This window comes from Lepisma saccharinum, chromosome 9 (genome assembly GCF_977018435.1).
Source record: "Lepisma saccharinum chromosome 9, izLepSacc3.1, whole genome shotgun sequence".
Classification (NCBI taxonomy): Eukaryota; Metazoa; Arthropoda; class Insecta; order Zygentoma; family Lepismatidae; genus Lepisma; species Lepisma saccharinum.
In genome coordinates this window covers 53,881,334-53,903,366 of record NC_139237.1, presented here as the reverse complement: position 1 = coordinate 53,903,366, position 22,033 = coordinate 53,881,334, and the positions used below count along the sequence as shown (strand labels likewise).

General features: G+C 36.2%; 1 protein-coding gene across 1 annotated transcript; it reads right to left on the bottom strand.

Moving 5' to 3' along the window:
* Positions 1 to 4,520: 4,520 nt before the first annotated feature.
* On the bottom strand, positions 4,521 to 21,232 carry LOC145992426 (pickpocket protein 28-like). Its single transcript, XM_083128811.1, has 11 exons — positions 21,195 to 21,232; positions 19,633 to 19,839; positions 16,366 to 16,459; positions 15,180 to 15,245; positions 11,608 to 11,759; positions 10,528 to 10,726; positions 9,802 to 10,072; positions 8,211 to 8,270; positions 7,383 to 7,563; positions 5,169 to 5,260; positions 4,521 to 4,699 (listed from the first exon to the last, which is right to left on the bottom strand). Exons 1-11 carry the CDS (start codon positions 21,230 to 21,232, stop codon positions 4,521 to 4,523), a joined length of 1,539 nt encoding a protein of 512 aa, XP_082984937.1.
* Between the last annotated feature and the right edge of the window lie 801 nt (positions 21,233 to 22,033).

The following is a 22,033-nucleotide window of genomic DNA, read 5'->3' as shown; positions in this document are numbered from 1 at the left end:
TCTTGGTGACCGCCATCTTGGATCCAACTTCATTTCTTTAAATGGAAAGGGGGCATGTGGGGTATGGTTTTGGGCTAGAATTTCACCAGGAATTCAGTGGTGAAGTCATATTTATGCAAACTTTAATGATAAGGAAGTTATGGGCATATGAAAGTGATAATTACGTATCATTTGCAGGTACTGGACCATGACATTGACCAAGGCCGAACGAATCCAGATCATCAAGTTGGGGGGGGGGGGGCAGAAGTGCCCGTGCTGTAGCTCGTGATTTCAACGAACGGAACCCTCAACGCAACCCAGTGTCGCACGTTACAGTGTCGCAATTGCTGACCAGGTTCGAAGAGAGCGGTACAGTCCAGGACAGGCCACGATCTGGTAGACCGAGAACTGCCACTGACGAAGGAACAGCTACGGGAGTGCTAGCTAGCATCGTTTGCCAAGTCTCCGCAGCGCAACACGTCGAATGTCTGTGCAATGTGGTGTCAGCCAGAGTTCCATTTGCAGGGTGTTCAAGATGGTTAAGTGGCACTCGTACAAGCTGCAGCTGCAGCACCATCTCTCTGAGGACGACCCGGATAGGAGAATGCAGTTTTATGAATGGGATGTGGAGCAAATTCGCCAGGACCCACACTTTGCACTGCATATTGTGCTTTCTGATGAAACAAATTTTTATGTGGAGAAGTGAATAAACAGAACATGCGGTATTGGTCATCCGAGAAGTCGTTGTGGAGAGATCCGAGCAATATGGTTGGTGCTGGGAAGGTTATGATGTGGGTCGGGATCTGGGGGACACATATCATTGGCTCATTCTTCTTTCATAACAATATAAATGCAGAGGGCTACTCGCAGTTGTTACAAGAACACATTTTGCCGTGAGTTTTGACGGAGGATGGCAGCTTCCCCTCATATTTTTAGCAGGATTGGACACTACCTCATTATGGGCGACAGGTTCGTCACTATCTGGACCTCCAGTTCCCTGGTGGATATTGAACACATTGTGTAACTTTCAATGTGTAACTTTCATATGCCCACAACTTCCTTATCACTAAAGTTTTCATAAATCTGACTTCACCACTGAATTCCTGGTAAAATTCTAGCCCAAAACCATACTCCATATTTAAAGAAATGAAGTTGGACCCAAGATTGCGGTCACCAAGATGGCGGACGTTGTCATGACATGCACCAAAAAGTTTCCCCCTAGGCCTAGCATATTACTACCATGACCAATTGCTGCAATCTACACTCCCTTTCATTTTATAAGGGGTGGTCAGAGACTTTTGACACCCTGTAGACGAAACGAACGGGTAAAAATGGCCTAACCCGGAAATAATTGCAAAACAAATGCTTTTTGTGTTAGATTGTGCGGAATGGTATAGTGAATAATGTATTAAAAATCCACCATAAAATGTTTGATGAAAATCTGCCACTTGGAAAATGGCGGCAAATATTCACCTTAAAACTTAAAAAGACTTTAATATCTCGAAAAGCGTGCACTATACACAAAAAGTGAAGATAACCAAATGAAAGAGAAGAAAATTTGCTAATTATGGTTTTAATTTGATAGAGCTACCATAAATCTTAATTGAATTAGAAAGATGCAAATAATATCTTCAATTTTTAGAATTAGCGTAAAAGTTGGTTTCTGTCAAAAAAGACAGCTAATATTGAAGAAACTATGTAATTTACGTAAAACAGTTACTGAACCAAATTCATAGCTTATGATTTCGTCTAGAGATTGGTTTTTGTTTAGTGCCTTTAGTGTCAGGGGTTGAGGAGATGTGTACTTTAATGCAGAGTCATGTGTTTCCATAAATTTACGTGTTCCGTTCCTTACGAAATTTATTTTATTTATTTATTGAAATAATTCCAGATACAGCACAGATGGCCATTTCACACTGAAATTGTCATCAATGAGAAAAAAATTAAAAATATCAAATAAAAAAATATTAACAAAAGTAAGTCAAGATGGCACTATTAGACTTAAGAAAACTTTGACTCATCTTTATCAGTTTCACAATATTGTATTATCAGAAAAATCAACTCACTAAATGATTGGTAATGTGTCAAAATTTGATACTGCACGAATATTTAGATTGTATATTCTCATCAAATACTCTAATTTTTTTAGATTCTATATTCTCATCAAATACTCTTACATTTCTTAAGTAGTTATTGGTTTTATGTGTTACGTTATCAAGCATAGTTGATAATTGTTCCTGAGCTATAACTATAGAGGGTTTTGGGAACAATTTGGAAAATAATACAACATTGTATAAAATTTGATTGTCTTTAATTTGTAAATATATTTCTGTACAACACTTCGTTTCATGTGTTAGATATTTCAGTGAAACAAATTCAAATAATTTTAATATCTTTGTTGAATTGATGCACTTCTAACAAATGTGTCTCTTTACAGAAATGTCACAATGACTATAACTGCATGAAACACAAGTTTCAATGGCAGTAATAGTAAAGCATATACTCATATTTGTTTTATTTGTCAGGTTTCCAACTCTTCATACAAATATATCAAAATGTTTCATACTTATAGCATGCATTTGTGTTACAGTATTATAGTTATTTTAATGAATGGTAGAGTTCATATTGGCAAGTGTGCATAAATCTTCCAGTATTTGAATTTGTTCGAAATATTAATTTATTTCTCCCTTTAAAAATTAGCTTGTAATTCTGTGAATAATGAGTAAACAATAAGAAAAGGATGATGAAGATCGTATATTACATTATTAGTCAGGGCCTCCCCCGTGGCGCAGTGGTAGCGTCAATGCCTTGTAATCAAGGGGTCCCGGGTTCGATACCCGGTGGAGGCACAAGTGGTTCGGATCCCACTTTAAACTGTAGGTCCAGTCCCGATTAGCCTTACTGTGCATAAAGTGGACTTAAAACACCAACTCAAACCAAACATTATTAGTCAGAATCAAACCACGTTTCTCGTTTGGAGAATGAAATAATGACCTCCTCCCTTGAATTAACATTGAAAAAATGTAGAAATCATTAAACTTTTTATAACGTTTCCTATAATTTAAATGGTGAAATTGAAGAATGAAAATATGGACCAGAAGTGCTATTAAATACAGCAGATTAAGTAGTCTCTGATATCTGTTCATCGTGGAAAAGTAGAAAAAAGCAAAGAACTGTTCAATCACAAAGTGATAGATGTTTAAGGAAAGGAAGAAAGTAGAAACAGGCTTGTATTTAAATAGTGGATTCATGTCAAATCAATTTATGATTTGTAAATTCATAATAATGACACTAATATTACTACTGCTAATAATAAAAGGCAAAATACAGGTTTTTATGATTGAAGGGCAAAATATGAAATCTTTCTGTACCCCCGGTGCTCAAAGTGAAAAAGGTGCGGGGAAGCTTGTATGGATCAACTTGGAGAAAATACAGTGGGCAGGTGCGTGCCTATGCAACTTATCATGATGGAGGATGGTTTACAAGAATTTCCTTCACTGAGAAGATAGCATCACCCCATGTTCACCCACTTGAAACATAACTGCTCCCCACCCCCACCCCTCCCGGAGAAACATCCTTTGGTCGCCCTTAGTACTGTCCACACCATTTTCATATTATTACATTTACAAGCCAATATACTTAAGTTCGAAACGTTTATCCTGGCACTGCTCCCGACAGTCGGTGGTGTGTGGTCTGCTGGAGAAATGTCACGGGATTTGTCCCTGCCAATTAGAGTTACAGACCTCCGTGGGAGTGTGATTAGCACAGCGCCGAATACACGTGGGTTCCCTGAATCCAGGTCTTACCAAGTGTTTTATTGTGGTAGTTCCATCACCTATATCATCATATCATTAATCAACCTCATCTTTGCGATTCGCCCAAAGTGGCAGACGAGCAAAGAAATATAAACCAAATCAACCAATCAATCTGCCAGTTAGAGTCCACCATTTCCTATTCAAGATACATCTGTACACATTGAGATCCAGGCAGTTAAGTTGGCGATGTCCAGATAAATAGCTTATTTTCAGTACCGGCGATATCGACTTTCAAAGAGCCTGTAAAACTGAACAAGGGGCTTTAACTCCTCCATTTGAAATGATCTTGTCTCTTAAGCATACAAAATTGTGAACGCTAACAACAAAGGCGTCTTAATTACTGTAGTACATGAACAATTGTTTGAATGTCTTCTTTAACTCATCCCCTCTCTAACACCACAGGGTCTTCGGGGTCTTTATCGCTGCCATTGCATACATATTTGTCTTCATATAATATTGAGTTTCCGATAATCTGCTTGAATGTATTGAATAACCAATCCATTGGTATGGGTATACGAATTTGAAAATAATTCAGATATACACTGTTGAAGAGTATCCTTATAATTAGATTGATCCGAATATCCGAAATGATAGATATCTGAATAATATAATTGAGATATCCAAATTATAAAAATACGTACATCATCAATTGTGATTTCTATACATCGAATTTAGAATTATTAGATCTAATTAGGACCTTCATTATTAATTAGTAACATCTAACCGTTAAGGTAAGAAAGGGATAACTTGGGTGTGTTTCCTTTTCTTTCTAAGGTTCACCCTGATTGGTTCTCTCTTCTGTTTGATATAGTTACAGAGTAGTCTGATTGGTAGAAAGTAGACGATTTCCATCCCACTCAGCAAGCTAAAGCCTAGAAACAAACTCAAAATTCCTCCACAATTCGCTGTAATGAAACAAAATATGGATACAGTTAAGATACTATCTTTTTCACTATACTGCATATTATGATCAAATTGAAGCTATATTTGCAATGTGTAATCATGATATAATACTGTAACTGGGCACCTGTCAGTAATCGGACGTATCTAAAAGTCGCGTGATTGTAGATTGTTAACGTCCATTAAAAATATTCTAAGTGGTATGCATACATATATACAACTGAAGTTGAGACCTGTTTATAGATCACGTGGAACTCAAACCTACTCACAATATAACGTCAAATATGTCCGGTAAAATTGCTGCGAATTAAATTTGAGTATCAAAATACGTGCAGGTGAACCTAAGTATCTTATACCATTTTAATTACACCAGTGAAAGCTTGACATCTAAAATGTCACATTATTCATTATAAATGCAACTACTAATGATTACTTTTAAGTACTTAGACGAAATGATGATTTCTATTTGCTTACCTAGGAAATCTGTTTGCCCATAGAGTTCATTCCTCTGCTTTGACAGGAATTGCATCTCCTTGAAGAATATTGCTAAATTCACGAACGCTGTTCTGGAAGATAGACATTGCAATGGGTATGTATGTATATGTCAGTTGAAGCTGAAGGAAATACACTTCTTCGAAGTATCTGAATCAAATATATTTTACTCAAATGCAATATTCTGAAAATCAGTTCCAATTGCTTCTACAGTTACTTTTTCATCGATCTTTAAACATACGTATACATTTTAATTCTAAATAATTTTCACTACAATCTAGAAAATACATTTGTAACTTCGTCATAAAAATTACTTCCAAATAAACGTGACAGAAACTGAAAAGCATCGGAAACTTGCCATAAAAAAGTGTTAGATTTTAGTCTAATAGGGATATATTACGTCTCGATTGATTAATACAAGTTTGTTAGTTTCAATCATCTGTATATGTAAAAAAGGGTTAAATGAATGGATTTTTGTAGAAAAATGAATGTTTCTTTATATTTAATAGTTATTTCCATGTACATAAAAAATAAATATGCGTTGTATCCCACGTCCTCCTATGTAAAATCCACTGAATGACATGTTGAATCACATTTTGAAATATTCAAGATGGTAATTCCCGGGTTTAGTACCCGGTGGAGGCACATTGCACAGCGGTTCGGGTTCAACTTTAAACTGTAGGTTCAGTCCCGATTAACCATCTGTGCATAAAGTGGTCTTAAAACAAAACTCAAAATACAGAAATATATGGCAGTCGGAATGAATGACAGCGTTTTCTTCCTACTTTTTTACGATCAGGGAATTTGAAACAAACGTTAATTAATTGACAGATATGATATTAATTTTACATTAATAGTATTAAATTTAATATATTATTTATTATACAATATTTAATTTTTAATATGTATATTTTATTTAAATACACCTAACATGAAGTTCAAACATTCACGACCACCAGTAACCTTTACCAAACATCTCCATTGCAATATTTCTAGTTTTACTAAAGAATTGTGAATTAAGTGTTTGTATTTAAGAATGAAAGTATAATTGATAGGTTTGTCTACTTTGGACTAGAGGATAGAATATGTTGGCTGGGAGGGGAGTGTTATATATAACGAAATTGGATGTTATCTTTATTTTCTTAAAATTCTCAATGATGCCAGGCTGGATCTGAAATCTACACATAGTGAAATCTGTGAAAATCATTCATAGCATTGAACACATACTCCACGGCAAGTATGCCACTCTGGCACCCACACTATTAATAGTTTTTCGCAGAATATTCCTTAATGAAATCACCGAAAAGGTGACAAGACAATGCAGCTAAATTTTTAATCGTTCTTTTTTACATGGTATCATCTTTACACATCCAGAAAGTACACACAGAACGAAAAATATGTCAATTGACATAAGTATATTGAATCCAGTAACACACAAAAGTGCATAAACTCGTAATAATGCACTTTTGTGCATCAAAATACATATAGAAATGTTTGAAAGGTAGCCTACTTTCAGCAGATGTTGTTCCCGATACACTAAAATGCATTAACCGAGAAGATCAGGCACGATCATTCCAAACAAACTAAAATTACATGTTTAACTGTGTCAGTTTATGTACCAAAAATGCGTCAAAATTAATTTGAGTGTTTTATAGTTTATTTTCTTTCAAGACGGTTCTCTTGAAACCTCAAAAGACTTGAGGGTTAACCACAGTTTAAACCAGGAAGTGTTTAAGTAGAGGGCTGTGAAGTGATATAAAGAAGGTTTTGAGTGGAATGAAATGGACAAGAAGTATGGTACGAAATATTTACAGTACTCTATTTTCATCATGAAAACACTCTCTGAAGAGAGTTCTGACTCTTATAAACTGTTCCCGATGTGTTGGTTAATATAGTCCGAACTGAACTTTACCCTCATTTTTGGATGGTGAAAGTTTAACATGATTGATCTTATGATTTTTTAAAACTTCTAATATATTCTAGCATAGTGTTACTTACTCTCTGTTCTTCACAAAGACAGATGCACATGTGTTAAAACGTGGAATAAATAAAGAAGTACAAACCACTGAAAACACCTTAATTTAATTTCACACGTCTGCGTTCACATGTTTCCCCAGAGTTTGTTCTGCCTGCTAGATATATTTAAAGAACAACAAGTATTTCCAGCGATGTTAATGTTATACGACGAATACTCACTCGTCAAATTTCGAGCAGTTGGTGTGATGGCATCTGAGCAAATCCATCCAGTTGTGATCGGAAAGAGACATCTCTACATCATAATCGATTTCTGTGCACCCTGGAAGGCAGTTGCAGTCCAGGCCCAAGTCATTCACTCCATCCTTTTTGTATGAGGTGTCACCACGTCTTCGAACTCCTCCTTTGAAATAAATAATATATTTTACGTTTTTGTTCTAGATCGTCGTTTGATTCAAGTGCAGCTAATTGTTATATTTCACTCTACACTCTATTCAGGGAATCTCTGGAGAAAGCGAACGAAAACAAGTCTCTGCAATTAGAGACTCGAGAAGGCTCGACCAGTGAATCATGAGACGGGAAATTAATGCATTTTCATTGAATTTTCACGGTGTAGTAAATTTACATTGTTTCACATAAAATAATATTTTCACTTCATTCCATAATTTAACGAATAGTGTATATTAACTATTTTAATTGAACATGATTATTATTATGTAATGCTTTCTTTGAATATAATTTCAGTAATGTTCGATATTTTTGTGAATGCCAAAAAAATCAGGAAAAATCAAAATAGTTGCTTAATTGGAAGCACCAGCGTCATTTAATCCTGTAATAAACCATAACCAAATCATTATTTTTATCCCAACATAGAGCCGGCTTTGCATGTAGACATTGAATCAGCAGTAGAAACTACATGCAATAATCGGTAATCATTGATATTAATTAAGAGTTTTAGTCAACTCCCCCTTGTATTTCATGGAATTACACAAATTGATTTTTTAGGAAATGAACCTTCTTCGAGTGTTGTTCACTTTTGGAACTGCTTACCTGGTAGAAAGTTAAGGCATGCTTCTTTCTGATATGAACAAATTCTTGTAGAGCTGTTTCCTGAAAAGAGTAAAGTATATATCCAAGATTCAGTATTAGCAAGAGTATGTCCACGTCATAGAATTGCCACGAAATTATTTTTATTTCTTACTGGTGCACTGCAATCAGTTTTCATTTGTGGCATGCATGTGGTTAGAGAGTCGCATGAATGTGATTTCGATGTATTGTGCAAAGTAATTTGTTGGTGGCACCCTATGTGAGTTTTTTTTTCATTTTGGTTTTGGGCGTCAAATAACGATGCTCTACCAATGACTTTTTGATAACAGGTTTGGGAATGGTAAGTGTTTTTAAAATATTCCCAGTTTGCTGATCATGCATATCTAATCCATTTTTGACATTACGTCAGAATTTTTCACAAATTTTAAAATATACGTATATTGGCAAAAAACACCATTTGCATGCGAATGCAGTTTCCACAGACTCAATAGAACATGCATTTGCATAATAAATTCCAACAAAAGAAAAAAGGCAGCAATATACTTTACTAATGTTTACTGTTTCCTTTCTCCTGCAAGCTCCTCTTGTATGTGGCTCCTGGTTGTTGACGTTATAAGTATCCAGCAGTAATATGCTATAATGGTTGCAGTCCATAATCCTGAGAACGGTGCTACATTTTACTGACATCCTGGTGAAACCTTTCACCATAGTTAGCATGAAAATAGTCTCAATGCGAAGCCATGAGATAAGTCCTACTGCGCAGTCTAATATGACATTTTACAGCATTTTAGACCGGATTGGGACTGCCAAGAAGCCGATAGAAATATTGCTCTACAGGGCGCTCCAGAAATGTTTGATTGTATTGGTCTAGTTCTACAGTAAAGGTTCAATTGGAATACACATTGTCATTATATTCAAGAGATTGTTATTACAAAAACAGTTACCAAAAGATAAGTAAGGTGTCAAGTTGTTTCACTAAAGTTTAGATGTACAGCAATTTTAATCACAATAATAAAATTTAAATATCTGTATATCCCAATTGTTAAAGCATATCAGCAGAAATTCAGCAAAAATATTTTATGCCAAAAGGCACTGTGCTTTGCTGACGTGTACGTCCTACAAAAAAGTTATTGTTTACACTGATCCGACTAGTACCTTTAGTATTACATGAAACAGGCAGAATGTAAAGAGTAATGGGAATTTTAGGAGTTCACAACGAAGGCGCTACTAACTGATTCGACTGACTTCAACCCATCCGTGTAAAAGACGGTAAAATTACGGTACTGGGATCGAAACTCTAAAAACATTTACATATCCAGTGGGCGGGAAATAATTGTCCCTGTTTTGGATGTCTCATTCATAATCAGAGGTTGGGACTGCTTAAAACAGAAGGAACACTACAAAAAGCCATCAAATTTGCGAGAAATCCTAAAACTGTGGGTCTAATGGTATCGGCGTGAATGAGACATATCTCCACACAGTACAGATCAAGGTGAATTGTTTTGTTAGGGATAGTAAAGATATCCATGGCCAGTGTCGTAGATTAGATCTGACTTTATAGCTACTAAATGCAATGCTTAGAAATGCTACTTACTGGGCATGTAGAACATAACGCATCCGCATAATTCCAGGGAATGATTGGTCAAGCATTCCAGCTGGCAGTTCACCTGTGTGTAGATCTTGAAATACCTTAGAGGTCGCTCGGAGTGGAAGTAGCAGAGGCGCCGTTCTGGTGCGTAGCTCAGTAAAGCTTGGCTGGTGGTCATCACCTTTGGCCTCACCACCACAACCACGCTCTTCTGCAGAGGGACGCGGAAGAACTGCTGCTCTATCTGGGGAAAGGAGTCCGGGCTGTGCAGGAGGATCTGACAGAGAAAATAAACCTTAAAACACCCAAAGTACGATTTATCCAAGGTTTTTCCAAAAGAGTAAAGGTTATTTTGGGTTAACTAAGTTTTATTGACAAATCAAGGTCTGCAATGAGTTAAAATTGTACCTGAAAATTTTATTTTGTTTCAAACTATTTAAGAAGTAAGAAACCTTCATTTACATGAAAACATGCATTGCAAGTTCAATACAACATAAATTTACACGTTTCCAGAAAAAAAAAGTTGATGTATCTATAGCCCCGTCTAGTTTGGCTCTCTCTGCACTCGCTCGTCTGGTTGGTTACAAGGTGCAACACCGACTCCTGTACTTCCTTGATTTGGTGTCAAGTAACCGCAATACATGCCCCTAAAAGAAAGGACTGTCCTGAGAAAGCCAGGACACCTGACACCTGATTGTAAGAACGTAATAGATACCTGATCATAAACTTTACCTTAAATCCAGAATTATCAAAAGTACACGCGACATCCATGTCTCTAGGAGTAATGTCCAATATAAATCCAAGTCCAGCGGACATTCCAAGGGAGAGCGTCCTCCAAGGGTAGTCCATGTTGGAGCTACAGGGAGTCTGGTAGCCACCCTCCCTGCTCCACCCTGTCGAATGAACCCATGTTGTATTTATGTTTCTGTGCCTGAAGAGAGGGCATGCGATCAATTATGGTCTTTCAATAGAAAATGCCAGAAAATTTAATGAAATACAATTTTCGAGTAAACAATACGATAATTTGTAAATTATTTTCCAGAGAAGATAACTTCAATTTTTTTAAAATACAAAATCTGTTTACGTCGGCTAAGACTGGCTAATCGAATCTGCCTGCTAATTGAGGGGTAAGACGCAGCACACACAAGAGATTTGACTTGATTATTTGAATTTGATTTGAGCAAGGTGGAATATTAAACTGGCAATAAATGTTAATTTTAGACTTCGATTTATCATCCTGTAAGAAGCGCTAAATAGACAGCTAGATATTTCTTTAGTCGGGGAGAGAATGAAGTTTTTCTCCCCAATGCGAGAGGTGACTGTTGTTTTCTTCATTTTCACCGTTATTTAAAAATATTTTTGCGTGAATCGAACACCTTCCACCTTATAAGAAATGAAAGGCAAGAATGATATCAATTGTTCCTCAAGTGTATCCACTCTACTACAACAAAACACAATTTCTTAACTGTTTCAAAGTTTTCTTGTTAATGGTCAGATCGCTTTCACTCAAAACTTTTTAATTTTTACCCTCTAGAAAGATCATAAGAACTGTACGGTAACAGACAATACAAGTACGTAAGGAACGGTGCTGAGGTGACGTTGCACACGGTATGAAAATACACCAGAAAAGACATGACATTACTCAACGATGGATCGTTGAACAAATATTTGATCCGTGCAAAACAGCCGCGTTCCAAAGAGCAGCTCCCTTCCTATAGATTGAGATTGAGAAAGGCAAATTTTTCTGTAACTATGAAATGAACCCTTCAACCTAGCTTGGAAGATATTACAGATGAAACGTAGTAGACTTACACTTGTGGAGTGTAGAGTTCATCCGGGGAGAGCATGTTGAATGTGAAACAGAGTCCCTCCTCCGTGAAGATGGGGAAGAAGTAGTCGCAACAATTGAGGGACTTCCCTCGCCACGTGCACGAAGGAAAAGTGCTGCTACATTCGTATCCTACCTGTCAAATAAAGTATTTACTAGGATTACCAGACGTCCTCCTTTTCCCGGGAATGTCTTGCATTTTAGCCTAATGTGCGGTGTCCGGGAAGATTTAGAAAAAAACAAAAAAAAAAAAAAAAATCCTACATTTTGAGCGTCACATATTTCAATTAAGAAAATAGTTCTTTGGTCGAAGAGAGAGTAATCAAAGGAAACATCATGGTTCAGTACCAAACTCTGGTACAGAGTTGCGAGTTCCATAAATATATTTTGACTATATCTGAAATTTTAACAAAAATTAGCTCCTCAGAGAAAACACCTGTGGTAAGATTGGGGATTATTTGGGAATTTTGTATCTAAGAAATCTTTAAAAAAGATAATTACTTTTTAAAACTGAAAATGTGTCAATTTTTACATTATTTGCTAACAGGTTCTAGTAATGTGTATTATTTACTTCGAATGGTTTGTGTCGTACATTTTGACTTAAAATCCTACATTTTGGGATAGTGATTTGGTAACCCTAATATTTACATAAATGAAAGAAATATTATAGTAGGAAATGTGATCTCATTTATATTAACAAATAAATTTAAATTTGTGTTGATAATGTGAGGATGAATTAAATGAAAACGAAACAGGGCCACAGAGTGAAATCAACAAGGTTTATTTAAAACGTAATCTCCAAATTTACACAAGCACTTGTCCCACTGTTTAACCAAGCGGTGAATACCCTGCTCGTAGAACTCCTTCGTCTGAGATCGGAACCAGTTGCGAACATTGTCCTTGACGTCATTGCCTTTTTCAGCGGACCAAATATATGGAACTCGCATGGCGATAGATCAGAGCTATACGGTGGATGTTCCAATACTTTACGCCCAAACGTCGCCACCGTCTTCTTTGTACCAGCTCACGTATGTAGCCGCGCGTTGTTATGTAGCAAGACCACTCCAGAGGACAACAGGCCGGGCCGTTTGACTTGATTGCTGCGCGCCAACGGCGGAAGGTACTACAGTCAGTGGGGTGCCCACAATTTTTGAAAGGGAGGGGTTACGTATACTTTTTTTTAGTAGTCTCCTCATTTTGCATCTCTTCCTGCTTTTGACGTTCTTTTTAGGATAACTTGGCCTTAGGGGAGGTGGGGATTATAACTCCCACCAACCGCCCTTTGGACACGCCACTGACTACAGTAAGGAGCAGTGTTAATCGTTTCACCATGGTCCAGGAACTCAGGGAGAGGGGGTCCTTCATGATCGAAAAAACATGTCAGCATCACTTTGCCTACTCTGTACCATCTTGGACATCTTCGGCGGTGGAGAGCTAAGATGTCTCCACTGTTGGCTTTGTCGTTCGTTTGTCTGCCTGCTCGCCTTCGCGGACGATACTGCTGCCCGACCGTCTACGCATATAACGTGCTCACGTGCGACTATCTAGGGCAAGTCCATTATGCAGTAGGAGTTTCCTTCCTTACCTCCCGCTCTATCTCTACACGGGGTTGTCGCCACACACACACATAAATATAACCCAATACATCCACTGTTCCGTTTTCATTTGATCCACCCTAATATAAACGTAATTATCTTCATGAGCATCGTGGTATTAACAGAACAGAATCTACGTAACATTAACGCCGATACAGTATTTGTAGAGTGAACATTCCCTAACAGAAGAGAAAACATCTATGACCTTTCAAACAAGAAATAACTAATTAATCAAAGGAGATTTAGTCGCTAAAACCTGTGATTTCAAAATATTTATCATTGGATAAAGATCAACGTAAATTGCAAAGCAAATACTTACAGGACTAACAAATATTTCAGCATCAAAGGAAGCTCACAAGGTATTGCCTCAGAAACGACTAACTATAATTATGCAGAACTTTAGACATATACTTAAGGATGATGAAAGAAGGAAAGTTGTGGTAGATTTGAGAAACATGCAGAAGAGCAGGTACCCGATGTAAAATATTGATGCATGGGAGGATAAGTTGAGCATACGGAACATTGCTTTTTCGTTTCATTCGGATCAAATGAGGAATTAATTAATGAATATAATTTTTAACACGTTGTATCTTGTTATGGATATGCGTGTGTGAAAGAAATTCCATCCATATTATTGAATATTAAGGTTCTATGGATGTAATTTTCTCCGTGTTTCTCTGTAGCCTGGTGCATACGCACAATTTGTTAGATGTTAATGTTTCTCCTTCAGACGGTCAATTAGTAGTTTTCTCTACAGTTATAAAAAACAGTGGCGGTGATTAGGGGGCCGAAGGGGTCAGTTGCCTTCACACTTTTTGCAACCTTTGGCAAGGAAAGTAAACTGTCCTTGCAACCCCCACACATTTTGCACCTTGCCCCCCCTTCTTTTGGAACCCACTAATAAAAAGTAATTAGGATATTCCATTACTGATTGGCACGACCTATTCAGGAGCTTGTTTTTCACAGAATATTTCCTTGCTGAACAAAAATATGCTAATGATAGAGAAAGAAAGTGAGCTCCCTTGCAATACGTTTAACAAGAAGTTACAAGTTAAGAGTGGAAAAGAAACACACACGCGAGTGCATGTATGGTGTGTTAATAAGCGTATAAGCCTATTATGTGTTAGAAGCTATCTGCGTAACTGAGAGAGAAATATTTTACAAAATGTGCAAGAAATTCTTCATTTCAATAAGATGTATTGGCAACCATCCTCCTTTTAAAACTTAACGCAGGAACGCATGCAGGTAGCATTGTAGCCGCTTATACCCGCTCTTTACTCAAAGTTTATCATCTCCCACCTACGCAATAGTGGAGGTACTATGAAGGATCTATAGGGATTTTGAGGGCTAGAAAATTTCTGATTTTAGTTATTCTACATCTGTTAGAGACTTAAAAATTGTTTGTGTTCATTCTTTTCAGAAACGGTGGCCATCCTGAAATTAGGAAAATCGTGTAGGAAAAAACCTCCACAACTTTGTTGTGTTACACATATTTTCCTATATTTTCAGGGTGATGATTTCAAAGATAATTAAAATTTGATTTCAGACACAATTAAGAGAAAGAGTCTGAGTTACTTATCCTTTGCTTTGGAGTAAGATCTACAGGATTAACATAGACTCTTAATACACCAAATCTAAGCACCGCAGATGTAGAGACCCATTTTCACTAGTCTCAATCTTTCATATTTAATTTTTCGCTATCTTTATTTGCCTTGTGTGTTGAGTGTGTACGTAGTGTGTGTGTGTGTGTGTGTGTGTGTGTGTGTGTGTGTGAAATAGAGTGCGATGTATGCATGCTTCTCTTGGGGGCCTTAAAGTAAGTTGTGCAGAAACATTTATAAAAACCAGAACCCCTTATGTAGCATAATTATCATTTGATTTGAACGACCTAATATAACGACAGACCGTGCGAAACAGAAAACATTACCTCGTAAAGGAAGTCGAAGAGTTCATTGCCGTACGTTCGTTCTAATGGAACCAGCTTCATGCCTGAACACCAGAGAGCGAGGTATCCAAATTTCACACTCCTGCAAATGGGTTAAACTAATATCATTCGTTCATTACAATAAATTTCTAATACACGTGTATGCAAAATTCGAAATATAATTATATATTTTCGTAATGTTTAAGAATGTCTGTATTTAATGAGCGATTTATATAAATACATTTCAATCTCTTTTATGAATGTTAGCGAGATGCTCAATAATATTTCACAATATTTGCTTGTACCAGATGGATAATAATATTTGATAAATATTTCCGAAATTAATACATATATCAAAGAAATGTTTTGAATATATTTACTTATTTACAACTCATGTAATACAGTATATGCATATACATATGCATTCATGCATGTTTGTACATACAGGATTTATTCTACATTTGGATAATAGGTAGAAAGGTAGGCAATATCCTTGTATGTTTGAATCAGTGAAGTATCTTAAAATTACAAGAAATTGGGAAATATTTTCAAAGATATTATAAATGTTATGAAATGCTGTTGAGATTCTCCTGTAGCGATTCTGACCTCTGAAAGCCATACAAGGAGTATTCGGATTTACGAAATGCTGGAAGTATGTGCTACGTCTTTCTTGCAATTGTTAATTCCCCGGCCTGTTCAAATCCGGGAACTTTTCTAACGTTAGAAGCGGCCCCGGCGCCCACCCAGCGTCGAATGACATGGGTACCTGGGGGATTGTGATCACATCACCCCCACTCACGACCGGATCAAGAAAGTGTGGGGCGTTACCTCCACACCCCCTATACGCCTTCATGGCGTGGTGCTATGCACAGGGGAGCACTTTACCTTTTTATCTTTAAAATTTCAGTTTTTCTGAACACGTAGCTGATTTTATGCGGCTTTTGCTTCTGCTTGAGTTGCCAGTCGCAAAAATTAAGATACAGTAGGCTAATCGAATCTGCGTAGACCAAGGCATCGTTTGGTCGAAGGTAATATCTGGGCGAAAAACATACAACTTCCAAAGACACGTGTGCTCACTCTTCCGCAGAGCTCATCCCCGTGAACATCTTCTCCTGGATACGGGAGTAGTTGAACTTGGATTGCCTGATCTTGTTCTCACTGCAGACGGTGATCGCCGGAAAGGGGATGTCCCAGACGGCGGTCGGTCGCTCGGAGAAGCTCACCATCACTGGAGACGCGTTCCACTTCATCCACACGCTGTTGATCATGAAGGAACATCCCACTAAGCTCATCGACAGTGCCGACACCCACCACACCCTGCAAGGGAAGGAGATTTTTGGATAAAATTCTGGAGAGAATTGGAATTTTGAAGTTCACAATTTTAAAACTGAGGCTTCATTTTTGGAAGAGTGTTCGAAGGGGCAAATAGATTAATTTCAATACGGTTGCTGAAGAAAAGATGGTTTTTGAAAAATAAAATCATAACCGAATAAAAATATTGTAAGATTTAATTATATCCTTACTCGACAATGTAGGGTCAATAGAGACAGGTTGTGTTGTCTAATACAAATTTTTGCCGGACGAACGTCTGAAATAGTTTCGTTACATCCTATAAATTACTTGATTACATTTAATTCCATTTTTTCACATTTGCCGTGTAGACATATGCACTGTGGAATTAATAATAGCAAAGAATGGTAACGTAATACACATGTGTACATATGCTTCGATTTGAAGACAAACTATTCCGTCTGGTCTGTAGCACATATCTGGATGTAAATGGCGCATTTCAAAGGATTATGGGGCTTCAGTAGTCCATAAAATATTCATAAATCAAATTATTATTATCTATACATACCACTAAAGTTGACTCACATGGTCAAAACTTCAAAATATAAATTAATACGAACTAAAATTTTAATCTCTTTCCGAAATTCGTTTTAGAGGTTTCAATTTCTAAAATATGTCTCTCGAAAGTAAACAAAAAAGACGAGGTGTGTTTAATTTCTTGCAAAAACTGTATGTAGTTAGGAAACTATATACAATGTTTAAAAAAATATAACAAGCAACTATGTGCAATTATATTTAACAGATGGCACAATAAACAGTATCGATCCAGATCGCCATCAGACTTTGTCAAATTGATCGAAATACACTTAAGCGAATTCATATGCCTTAAGAAGACGAATTTCCATAAATGAATAAAAAACAGTAATGCAAGAAAGTTTCCTTACATTCGTAAAACCTTAGATAGATTTGAACGTCGGTATTGCTAGGATGCGTACAATAGCGAATCACATGCACCTCCTTGCGTGGAAAGCAAAGAACATTAATAGTCAGTACTATAAAATAGAAAATAAATTAACATAACATTCCCATATATAAAATCGTAAAAAACGCCGCTGTTTCCATCCATAAAATGCCTTGCTACAGGGGCCTGTCCAGTTGGTAGTGTATCAAACCGCCATGTTGGAGCCCGGGGTTTGACTTCCAGTGTAAGCAATCTCAAGTGGGAATTTTAACGGTAAATGCAGGGCTCGAAATGGACCGGAGGGGACCGGAACGGCGTTTCGTTCTGGTCCGTTTGACTTATTTTTAGATATTTCACTACATATTTCTTATCAGTGTGGATTAAATTATTCATAGTCTTTAATAGTACATATTATTGCATTCATATAAGCTTCTCCTACACATAGATATGTGCTGTTGCGAAGGTGGTTTAGCAGAGTATGGCGACGACTATATTGCCTGAGTTGGAGATACGAGGGAGCGCTGGAACTGGAACCAACACTCCATCTGCAGTATTCCTATTTTTTTGAATTTCCATTTTTCAGTGTTTTATTGTCGTCCTTTCTTGCCTGCCTTGATTAACCCAACAGTAAAGTTTCAAGTCAGTCAAAGAATAAATTCAACCCATGATCACACGCAAAATAACAATACGGAAATATCTTTCACTTGCACAAATTTATTTTTAAACAAGTATTAAACATTTAAACATATTTTCCCTTTTCGGGAGAGCTGACAACCAATTACGATTTTCATCTGTCTAAATTTTTAAAAGAAGAAATTTCAAGAGGCGTTGTGTTCAATGTGTGTTACATTAAATATTATTAATTTTTAATACAGCATATCATTTCAATGGTCGTTAATCTCGTCGCTGTAATAATCAGAGATAAAAAAGACAAAACAATGTTAACGAAAGCTAAGCGGTTTCGTGAAAATTTATATATCGAGCTCTGCACCAATGATACTGAATAAGCTAGGGTTCATATATTCATACGTGTATATGGGGCGACCTCATGGCTAAAGAAGGCAAGCCAACGTTTCGTTAACACAGCTTTTTTATAAAATATTTCTCCAGTAACACTTTGTTGAATTACTTCCAGCACATGTATGCTGCTAGAAACGTCACCTCCTATCGAGAATGTGTCGAGCTCTAGTGACTTCACCCCACATGCCTTCATGAAACAATACATTGCACAGAGGGAGAATTTTGCTACATTATATCTTTCAGAAGGGTGGACACTAACAAACAGTTGCAAAAGTAAGGTAGTCATAGTCTATTGATTCTCTTTCTAAAAAGTGACACAATACCTAATGCGTATAACTAGATGAGGAACCAACTGCCAGTAGCCTGGAGAAAGGAGAGGAATTTGGCCAAATTTAAACAACAAATGGAGATGTTAATCTATGAATATTGAAACCGTGCCTCATTTACCTCATTGCCTCCGTCACATATACTTACATAATTTCTATTTCTTGTGTGTTTTATTCCTTGAGTGTTTCAATTATATAGGTACACTTATAATTTTCTATATTTTATACATTTATAAACATTTAGCAGAATTGTATAGCTTAACAAAATAATTCATGTAGGGTAAAAAGCTATTTGCATAGTAAGATAATCTGTGTAAAAATACTGTAAACTTAAATGTAACCCTATTTCAAATAAATAATAATAATAATAATAATAATAATAATAAACATATAATTGAAAAATGACATTAAAAGTTTCATTCACACGTTTTCTACGATTCCGTTTAAATGTTATCAAAAGTAATATACCATCAAAAATTTTAATAAATTTAAGGTCATGATAAGTATTTTTATAATAAAGTAAAACTAATATTTCCAATTAAATAAGAATGGAAACTGTAACAACTTATAATTCTATCTAATAGATGAAAAATACATAATTAACTTCTGTAAATAAAACTATTTCTCTAGCAGCATACACGTGCTAGAAGTAATTCAACAATATGTTATTGGAGAAAGTGTTTTTTAAAAGGTCGTGTTAACGAAACGTTGGCCTTTAATGTGTTAAAACATTTCATACAAATGTCTGTTTTAACCATTGAACTATATATAATAGTTCAATGGTTTCAACCATTAGAATGTTTCATCTTCTCTTTTTTAAAAATACACCGACTATCTGTACACAAAAACGTAAATAAGTGAGATTGAAGACTAATCTAAGATTTTATACTTACCTTTCAAGAAGAAATCTCTGATCTTCCCCTAGATACTGCAGACCATGAAGACTGGATTTCCTGCTGTACTCTTTCAGAAAAGTCAACGCCCGTTTGTAGCAGCTCGTTTTCACGTTCAGATTTTTGTGATTGACTCGAACTTTCCTGTTCCATTGCATGCTGATATAATGCCTGCACGAGTAATTAAGACTTTGGAGTTTTCTACACCTGCAAAGGAATGTTTTGAAAAATTCATCTAAAATATTCTCATCTTGAAAATACAGAATCATTTTATCCTGCGAACACTCAGAAGCGATTAAGACATTAATGTGGGAGCAGTCATAAGAAAGCACAATTCTGTTTATTGATCAGCGTATATATCTACTTAATCTTCAGGCATATTACTTCACATGCTCATTCATTGCAGTGATATGATATAGAAAAGATATATACTTATGAAAGTAATTTTATGTTAGTGTACAGTCATGGCAAAAATTCTTCCCTCATAAAGCCTTAATACCAGTTGTCTTATAGGGGAAGTATTTTTTCCCACGACTGTACATTGATGTGAGGATTCATGGTTGTGTCAATGGCAGGAATGCTGTGGGAAGCAGACCATTCAGCCATTCCAAACAAACAGATCTGCTTTGTTTGATATAGCATGTGCTCTTTCTCTGATATGAATATAACAGACAAGGACATTGTGTTGCTTCCATCTGTCAAAAAAGGTGTAAGAAATTAATGAATTCTCTAACAATTGTATCTATAACAATTGAAGGTAGATTATTCTTCTTGGTATGACCTGTAGGAAAGTAGCAGGTTTTTAACCTAGAGCAGATTTAGATCAACTCTTAGTTGCAACATACATTTACACAGTGGAAACTTTGATCATTGTTTAACATTCGCCTTCTATCACTGAAGGAAAGGAATATAATACAAATTCATACTCAAGAGAGGTATAATGTAATAATTTTGCCTGCAAAGAATTAACCCGCGATTGGTCGTGGGTGAGCACCGTACTCGCTCACTCTCAATTTTAATGAAGTGCGATTTTTACAGAATTTAAAATTTTGGACTGTGGTGCGCTCTAGCTGACTTTTGTAGTGTCACGAGTGATCTTATTCTACTGATATGACGTAAACTGCAGTTTGAGAGATATCATTGTTATGGAAGGAGTGTCGCAGAGCTTTACAGATCGATTACGTTACATTTTTATTTAGGTTTGTGCCTTATTTAGTCAATAAGTCTACGCTGTTTCTAGACAGTTTCGAAACTATATGTTTTTGTCGTGTTAACAGGAAAATACCAAAAGTGTATAAGTAATTTTATAGTTTATCAGATTTGTGGAGCGCAGATGGAACTGCCCCAGAGTTCTTCAGTGCAGCTTTGAGTACCATGCGCTTTCTGTTAGAGTTGTTCACTTGGACGATATATTACGCTGTTTGAAAACAAATAAACATTTTGAAACAAAAATGTAATAAGGAAGAAGGGATATAAAAACAGATCGTTCAAAGGAAAAAAAATATATATATATAAAATGCGGTGAAATTTTCCAGAAAAGCAAGGGTGATTGCCGCGCTCACCCGAAATCGACGGTGTGATTCAAGCGAGCGCGACCCATCGCGGATTAAAACAAAATTCAAGAATATCAGGAACAATAAACTCCAATCAAAACAATGAATTTTTCAAAGATGTAAAGATACTATACACTTGAAATCTACAACTGACAACTGATTACAAAATCGGCACCCAGAATTGCGTGCGCAAACACACCATACGCTGAACTGGCTCTTCCAACCAACGTCCTATGAGAGTTCACTTGTTAACGACTGCGAACAAGAAACATTCCATGCAGGTTGCCAAGGATCATGAAAAGAAGGTCGAATGGTCTACGAATTTTGGGTTTGTCTATTTACTTATCTATCTATCCATGTTTATATATATATATATATATATATATATATATATATATATATATATATATATATATATATATATATATTTCTAATGGAAAGATTGGATAAATATTTTTTTCTCTATTTCTTTAATTTATGATAATTTTATAAACACTTTTTAAAAACAGATAAGAATCCCGAAACTTAAAAATCTGAAGGCCTTGTTCTTGGCTCAATTGGAATTTAATGAAACTGGAAATCAGATGTTTGTAATATAAAAATCGCAAACAAACATCTATTAATTTTAATGCAAGGGGGGTGGCGGTGGTTTTCCTACATCCTCTGTCTTGAACCATTCCAACCTCCATTATGAATGCACATCCCAACTAGGAATAATTATTTCGCACTCACTGGATATGTATACTGTATTATAAAATATTTCAAACTTATAGAGTTACAATTTACTTCACTTAATTTTAGAGCTCCATAGCTGTGTATAAAAATACATCGTCAAGTAATTTATCTAG